General features: G+C 41.7%; 1 protein-coding gene across 1 annotated transcript; it reads left to right on the plus strand.

The window, feature by feature from the left end:
• Window positions 1–2657: 2657 nt before the first annotated feature.
• Window positions 2658–5838, plus strand: ckma (creatine kinase, muscle a). Its single transcript, XM_053442292.1, has 8 exons — window positions 2658–2781; window positions 3538–3745; window positions 3970–4124; window positions 4266–4398; window positions 4542–4713; window positions 4801–4924; window positions 5017–5206; window positions 5345–5838. The coding sequence occupies exons 2-8, from the start codon at window positions 3553–3555 to the stop codon at window positions 5521–5523; spliced, it is 1146 nt and encodes a 381-aa protein (XP_053298267.1). The 5' UTR covers window positions 2658–2781; window positions 3538–3552; the 3' UTR covers window positions 5524–5838.
• The last annotated feature ends 3283 nt before the right edge of the window (window positions 5839–9121 follow it).

Raw genomic sequence — 9121 nt, forward strand, 5'->3', positions numbered from 1 at the left:
CCTCTGTGTATATAATCAATCAATCAATCAATCAAATTTTATTTGTATAGCCCATATTCACAAATTACAATTCGTCTCATAGGGCTTTAACATGGTGAGATATAAGCCTCTGTCCTTCCCTTTGTCCTTGTCGGATTGTTCTTGCGTTCTTGCTGTCTTGCTGTTCTTGTTCTGGTTCCTCTTGTTGCTCTTGTCGATGTTCCATGGTGCTGTCCTTTCCTGCGTTTCTGCCCTGGCCTGATCTCCTGAGCCTCTTGTAAGCTTCCTTGTGTTTTTGTCCTTTTGTTCTTGTCTTGTTCTTCCAGTTTTTCCACTCTTTTATTGTTTATGTTTTGTGTTTTTGTCTAGTTAAGATTCTTTTTATATTAAATACACTTTTTGTTAAATACCTCTGCTCCTGGGTCCATCTCCTTTCATCTAACCGTAACAGGCATGCAGATGGGTCAGAATGGGGATCGAACTGCCGACCTTCAGGTTGGAGGATGACCACTCTACCCCTCAGCCACAGCCGCCATGATGAGTGTTTATAAGTTCAAGTGAGAGCAGAGTGGAGGAGGACACAGAAACTCCAGCTCGGTACAAACTAGCTGCAGCTTCTGCTCTGATCATGACGCAGTGGTGCTGATCACTGAGCAGCTGTGACCAGAGAAACTCTGTGTTTCACTGTTCTTCTACAAAGTCACTGACCGGCGGCGTGTATGGGTACATGGAGGGCCATTCTGCGCATTAGATATATTGTTCATAATAAGGAAACTAAAACCACATTTAGTCCGATTCAAAGCTAAAATAACCAGTTAGCTCTTTTTAACCTATTTAAACTCAGTACAATGACATTTTTAGCTCGGTAGTATAATTGAACCTACCACTAGATTACCTGGACTGGAATTTATCGCGAGGAAAGGTAGTCAATCAATAAAATTTTATTTGTATAGCCCATATTCACAAATCACAATTTGTCTCATAGGGCTTTCTTAACCCTCAACAAGAGTAAGGAAAAACCACTAAAAACCCTTTTAAAAGGGTAAAAAGGGTTTTAAGTGTAAACTTAAAATAGTTGTGGTACATTATATTTGCTCTCAGACAGTGTGGTGACAGTCATAACTGCCCCCAAACACGTGTTGCAACAGAGGCAGCTGCCTCTAAACAGTGTAGCATTAGGCAGCTGCCTCTAAACAGTGTAGCATCAGGCAGCTGCCTCTAAACAGTGTAGCATCAGGCAGCTGCCTCTAAACAGTGTAGCATCATAGGCAGCTGCCTCTAAACAGTGTAGCATCATAGGCAGCTGCCGCTAAACAGTGTGGGAACAAAGGCAGCTGCCTCTTCATATCAGTAGCAGTTTCTGTTGATCCCAGAAGAAGTTCCTCTATGAGCTACTTCCTTTGTCCATTGACAGCTAACTGCTACTGAGGTGAGCTCTTTATATTATCAACCGTTTCCATAATTTAATGTTGTGAATAACCAGTTAGCTAATTTAAACCATTTGAACCCAGTCCAAATAATGTTTTAGCTATCTAATATAATATATATTTTAACACTAGATTACCTAGACAGGTCTCCAGTGAATTTATTGTGGCCCTCGAAAGGAAAAGTAGTGTCAGTGGTTAAGTGTCAACTTAAAATAGATTATTGTGCTTTTTAAGTGAAGTTCAGCAGCAGCTCTGAGGCAGCTTTTTTTCTCCATCTCTGAATGAATAGACTATTTAACTGCGTCATTTGCATTATTTTTAAGAGTACAGGGCCCAAAGAGCAGTTAAATGACAAAGTAAATCAAATCGCTTACAGGAAAAGCAAGGAAATGGAAATGCTAATGCAAAAGGAAGTTGCACTTTTAAATACCTGATTTAAATAAATTACAATTAGTTCAGTTTGTGAATCCAGTTATTCTTCGTAAATTATCTTCTAATTTACCACTTTTTAATATGTCAAATTCAAAGACCAATATTTTATAAGTTATTTTCGTCGTTGATTTTTATTGGCCATTAACATATCAAGCAATTAATTAACTTGTAATAGATTCAAATGGATTAGCAAACACTTATTCATAGTTGAATATACTGTTCAATTTATTGATAAATGATGATAAATGAATTCTTTCTTACTGTTTCTGTGAGCTTTGTTGTCTTTGTGGTTTTTGTTACATGACAACCCATATTACTTCTCTTATCAAGAAACAAGGGTAAAATACTAGATTTCCAAAATGTTTGACATAATCTAATGTTTAAAGCATTTCCTTTATCCAGAAAGCTGTCAGAAAAAAATTCTGTCAATCACCTGATGGGTAAATTGCATCTTTGGTCAACATTTCCTATGCGTGAGAGAACTAAAAGCATGTCCAACCTTTATGTCTGACACAAAGAGGCCTGATCTCCATAGCATGTTTGTCAAATGGGAAGCTCAGCTTTTTTCAGCTGCTTCAACTCCCCCCAACACCCCCCTCACCCACCTTTATGCCCCCCACCCACTTGATCACTCCCACTGACCAACTGGTGCTATGTTTGGGCCAAGGGGGGCCAGAGGGGCGGTGGGGATACAGCTGCAGTACCCGTCTTGGATGACTGAGACGTAAATGTGACCCTTTCATAAACTGTTCAGAGTATCGTTGCAGAGGCTCTGGCCAATGAGGGCTCAGCAGGCACTAAAATGGCCTGACCAATGACAGAGCGTTTGCCAGCTATATAAACTGGCAGCAGGGACCCCCAGATTTGGGTGCCCCTATTTCTGCTGTGGTGAACAGGATCTGATCCCGAGGACTGTTACCTTTTGTTCTTGTCTGGTGTGCAGGTAAAGACTTATCACAGCGATGATTAGTTTGTTGATTTAAAGGGGGAGGAGCAGATGCGTGGATTCGGAGAACCTTTGAAACACTTAGAATTGCATAAATATTGGACTTGCAGTCCTCGATGAAATCCAAAGATTGTTACATAACAATTCTAGGCTGTCTGAATGTATTTGATGCCTTCTCTAAAGAAAAGAGCCCTGCTGTGTATCAGATGTAATAGAACTTTGTCAGATTATTGTTAGCTAAGTGAAAACGGGGATGAGCATGTTGTTTTAGCAGAGCAGTGGCAGCACTTGTTCATTTGTATAACATATGCAGACTACTGTAGACTAAGTTTGATAGAATGAAGGTGATTGGTATGTGTAACTTGTTAACATGTGAACTGTGAAACTCAGTTTGTTTGTGTCATAATAATATAAATGTTACGTTTAAACGCAGGGGATATTTTAAGGACAGGGTTAAGGGTCACATGTTTTGGGGCTAAAAATACCCAGGCAACATGTACTCCTCCCCCGATTCTATTTCAACCGGACATTTGAGCTTTTGAGAATCGAGCGACACTTGTTCCCAGGATTCCAATGCTGACCCACTCAAGCTTTGCAGCTGTCCTGCAGAATATCTCACATCTTCCAATGCTGAAGATTTGTTGTACATATTCAGACAACCCTCAGAGACACTTTCAAATTTAGAGGCTTGGTTTCTAATAGCTGTGAGTCTCAGCTTAAATTTTTCTCATCAATGTTTCTTTCTCTCTGCAGTGTAAGAAAGCAATCATGCCTTTCGGAAACACCCACAACAACTTCAAGCTCAACTACAAGGTTGAGGAGGAGTTCCCCGACCTGAGCCTCCACAACAACCATATGGCCAAGGTTCTTACCAAGGAAATGTATGGCAAGATTAGGGACAGGCAGACACCCAGTGGCTACACTGTGGATGATGTCATCCAGACTGGTGTCGACAACCCTGGTGAGGCCCAGAGACACACTTCAAGACTAATATATATTTTTATAATAAGCATAAGATCATTCTGCCCTATTTAGGTCTACAAATATGTACAGAGCTGCAGTTATATAAACATTTCTTAAATTTGCCTGTGAATAAACCCCTTATTAAATAATCACACTGTACAGAAGCTATTATCTTCGTTCCATCTTTTAATTCCTGCTTTCCTATTCTCTTCTGATGTTTAGGTCACCCCTTCATCATGACCGTTGGCTGCGTCGCTGGTGATGAGGAGTCCTATGAGGTCTTCAAGGAGCTTCTGGACCCCATCATCTCAGACCGTCATAATGGATACAAGCCTACTGACAAGCACAAGACCGACTTGAACTTTGAGAACCTGAAGGTACAGTACTTTTAGCCAAGAGCTGACAGCACTATGGCTCATTGTGTTAAGACTCTTAGAAACTTAGAAATCTGCAGAGAAAACATATCCACTGTATAAGACTTTAACTTTGTAATCAAACATGATCATTTTTGTTATTAGGGTGGTGACGACCTGGACCCCAACTATGTTCTGTCCAGCCGTGTCCGTACTGGACGTAGCATCAAGGGATTCACCCTGCCCCCCCACAACAGTCGTGGCGAGCGCAGAGCTATTGAGAAACTGTCCGTTGAGGGTAAACTATGAATAAATTGACTACATTAGTGTACCATAGGCTTTTCACAAGACATGCAATAATATTTCAATCTGCTAATTTTCTATTAAATCACTTTAAATGGTCCTACATGCAGAAGCCTAACAGTGCGTCTCTCTCTGCAGCTCTGGCCAGCCTGGATGGTGAGTTCAAGGGAAAGTACTACCCCCTGAAGTCTATGACTGATGCCGAGCAGGAGCAGCTGATCACTGATCACTTCCTGTTCGACAAGCCAGTCTCCCCCCTGCTGACCTGTGCTGGTATGGCCCGTGACTGGCCTGATGCCAGGGGCATCTGGTGAGTACAACCCGGACTTAAGTATGGATTTACACGTTAATTTTGTATCTGTGGGCTTTATGTTAATGCTTTTCTGTTTTCATCCAGGCACAATGAGAACAAGTCCTTCCTGGTGTGGGTCAATGAGGAGGATCACCTGCGTGTCATCTCCATGGAGCAGGGTGGCAACATGAGGGAGGTCTTCAAGCGTTTCTGCGTTGGCCTGAAAAGGGTAAATGTCCAAATAGCCTGATTTGATTTGGAGAAAGCAGTGCAGATTGCAGCTGGATGTTCCTCTGACTTATCCTCTTTCTTATTTAACAGATTGAGGAGATCTTCAAGAAGCACAACCATGGCTTCATGTGGAACGAGCATCTCGGGTACATCCTGACCTGCCCCTCCAACCTGGGCACTGGACTGCGTGGTGGTGTCCATGTCAAGCTGCCCAAGCTGAGCACACACCCCAAGTTCGACGAGATTCTCACCAGGCTGCGTCTGCAGAAGCGTGGAACAGGTATGCATTTGCACACTTTTAAAAACGTACACCTGTGAATCAGCATGGCCGGTTCATGAAGATCTCTGCTGGGGGTCTCAGCACCCTGAGCTCTAATGTGTAATCTGTATCTGATCCCCTGTCCTTGGTCCTCTTTAGGTGGTGTGGACACAGCCTCTGTGGGAGGTGTGTTCGACATCTCCAACGCTGACCGTCTGGGCTCCTCTGAGGTGGAGCAGGTCCAGCTGGTGGTTGATGGTGTCAAACTGATGGTTGAGATGGAGAAGAAGCTGGAGAAGGGAGAGGCAGTCGACAGCATGATCCCTGCCCAGAAGTAGAGAGGAACAATCTCATCTTCCCGTGACCATTCATTTATGTTCAACGGAGCCAGCTGATGGCTTTGCAGAGGAAACAGCTGCTCACATAGAGACTCTTGACTCCGCTCACCTTTTTTCTCCTTACAACGTTTTCTTTCCTTTCTCCGTCATCATTTTTTTTTTCAAGTTCTCCTGTGTTGGTTGGTAACATCCTGGGATCAGCCTCCACTGAGCTGGGCTCGCCTAGCAGACGTGGCATCACCCAGTTTTTATAGTTGAGAGTAATGGTTATTGAAGGCGTTCATATTACTCAATAAAAGGTGCCCCGTGAAACAACTGAATGAAACATTGGTCTTTTTTGTTGCAACATTGAGAAACTCGGAAAAATTATTTTGAGAACAAGAACAATCTTTACATGTTGATACTAACAATGATCCTCAGAAAATATCAACAAGATAAGATCATGTGTCACAACTGAAAACATGACACCAAAATGAAGGAAAAAATGCCAATATCAGTGAATTTTATTAATCTTCAGCTCCATGTTCTCCTTAAATACCAGAATGACGCAATCTCACATTACAGTTTCTTTCTGAGGGGAGGAATTAAACAGTAGAGCAGTGTAAAATTACTCATTCAGGTAAAACTGTTATTCTGTCTTTTTTGCATATAACATCAACAGTTTCCATAATCAGTTTTGAAATGACAGTGCAGGTTAAATACTGAGCCCCCAGGGGTCTTAATACTGTACCATCCACCATCTGATCCAGACCAGTTACACATGGTCTCTAGCAGGTACACAAGCATTTACTCAACACTCAGGTCAACAAAAAAAACTCAACTCTTTAAGAATTTTCACAGTAGATTTCACCTTAAGACAATGTTCATCCGTCTTATGCTAAGACTGAGTTGTTTTACACAAAGTCATTTGCTTTTTAGCCTGTTTCATGTCAACAATTTCCACTGAATTGCTTTGCAAACAACCTGATTAGTATTTGCAATCAGGAGACATTTCTATGGCTTGAATGCAACCCAGGGCAGTCAACGTGTAAAGGACTTAACTGGGATCGCTGTAATTTCAAGTCAAGTAGCAATTGGCAATAAAAATTGCAAAATGTATTCCCTATGTCCCTATTGCGATTTATTTGAATTACACACTGTATATTGTGGTACATTTCATGGCATATCTAAATACTTCTAAGACCTCAGAAGCCCTCATGAATGTACTAAACCTATCTTTTATCCAACACGGTGAAGTCATTGTGCCTCACCCACACCGTCCGGTTTGTTTTTGTGAAAGGGGGGAATGACCTGGTGCTACGTCTAGCACCATTTTCTTTGTATTAATTCATGTCTTGAAAACTGACTGTATCTGCATCTCACAAAGCTTCTGATTCTAGGTGTGCATCATGTTTCATTTTTTACCCTAAAACCCAAACTCTGAAGTCATGCAGGATTGCAGGTTGATTTTGTTCCCCATTGTCACTGACAGAAACTGCTTTAAACTAGAATTACTTCCCTTGCTCTAGCTATAAATAAACCTTGAGCTCTAAGATATATACTATATTCATATATTTTTTATACAGCCATCAACTGACTGATATAAATCCTGTTTTTTTAATGATATTCTAAAAAATAAATAAAGTACCTGTGCAAATATCCACAAATTGAAGTGTTTCACATTTAAGACATTGGCGCCCTCCAGTGGCTAGTTCTGGGTATTACCTATACAGGTACACTGGAAGGAGCAGATTCAAGTCAAAGCAAAGTGCATTGAGGTCTATATTACCTAATGCTAATATACACCACAATGAGAAACGTCCAGGGAGAGGACAACAACAGACTCCTAGCGCCCATATGGTTTCTGCATCTCACCATGAGGAGGAGGACGGGTCAACACCACCGTCCCCACTCGTCGGGCTCCAGGAAACAGCACGCACCAAACAGGACTGAGAAGATGCCATACATGGGTCTTAAAATGTGAGAGTGTAGATGATGATAGTGCTCCCCTGTGAGAAAAACCTCCAACAAAGAGCAGAGGTAAGCCATATGCTCATTGTGCCGACAGAAAGAAGTAGGTGGTACATATGCGTGTGGACAGCTGAGCCTGTTAAATTTAAAGAGTTTAACTTCAGTGGGGAAGGGACTGGTGTCTGTCTTGGGTCACTGTGAGCAAAGCCACAACTGAGAGAGAGTATCAACAGTAAATTAGTAGCCAAACAACATGATCCGTAGCCTACAGAAATATCACAGTATGTTTTTCACTAAAATAAAACGGGGAGAATAGAAAGCCTTTTTTTTTTTGTTTCTTGATTTTTTTTTTTACATTAAATATGCACTGTATGAAGGCGCTAGGGGTTGTTCACTTTAAAGGCAACGGACTGAACAGAAGAAAGTACCGTCCACACTGCCTCCATCATTTCTGAATTCAGAAGAGGCCCCCTCCCTGATACCCACAGCCATCAACAATGCACACACCAGTTTATACACTGTGCCACAAAAACAGGAGGGTGGATACTTGGACGTGTGCGTGTGTTTTCATTGCTTGGCTGATCCACTTTTGGGGTTTCCCATCGACATACTGACATGATGACTGAGGCGAGGTCACATGGCACAAAACCATAGAATTGCATTGCACTGAAAATACATCAGACTTACAGTGTGTCATATTTTGAGACGACTGACTGCTTTCACAGGGACAGGTCTGCATGACGTTAGGAGCTCACGCCGACTTTAAGCAACTCGCACAGTTTTTAAAAGTCGAGGGCTAGGGAACATTTTTCTCAGGTTTGTGTCACTGCTGTTTTGTCTTCAGAGCGATGCTTTTGAAGAAAGGTAAAGAATGAGGTGGGAGTTACTGTCATTGACCAGCACTGACAGGCATGAATCTAGCCAATCAGGGAGCAGCATGTATGGTGCACATTGTCTTTCTGAGCGCCAGTATAGATACAAATGTAAGTTATTTAACTAAATAAATTTAGATATTAATGCAACAAAAATCTAGAATTCAACATGACTTTTCCAAATTTATGAGGGTCTTTTTCACAGTAAAGTTGATCTACATTTCTATTTTCTGTGATTGAGATGATGAGAACTCTACTGGATAATCAAGCTCAACATGTCACTGGTTCATTAGTGTCAGTGTCAGCCTCTGATTGGCTGTTCCAAAGGCCTGTCAACCCTGCTCCCACTGACCTTAATCCAGTGCAGTCATCACTGCTGTGTGTGCACCAATCAATGCGATGCAACCCTCTGCTGCTGCTCATCTTCTCACCAAATATGACCACCTCCACATTTGTGCATGTTATTGTCCCCAGGTGATGAAACGTCAGCAGGTAATCATTGTGAGGAGAAACAAATTAACAGTGTACATAAACATATAAAAGAAGAGTTTAAAAAAAAAGGACTGGCTTGTCAATGACGTCCACTACACAATGGTGTTTTTCCTGTAGTGGTGATAGTGACAGTGGGTAAAAACAATTATCAGAGCAATAAATAACAAAATTAAGAGTCATTATGGCTAGAGTAGCAATAAAAAATATTCAACTAGATTCCATCTGATCCAGGTCCAGTGGGTGCAGCAGCTCAGAGAAGAAGTTGGCTGAGCTGGGTGGGGTGA

The sequence above is a fragment of the Pleuronectes platessa genome, chromosome 15 (genome assembly GCF_947347685.1).
Source record: "Pleuronectes platessa chromosome 15, fPlePla1.1, whole genome shotgun sequence".
Lineage (NCBI taxonomy): Eukaryota > Metazoa > Chordata > Actinopteri > Pleuronectiformes > Pleuronectidae > Pleuronectes > Pleuronectes platessa.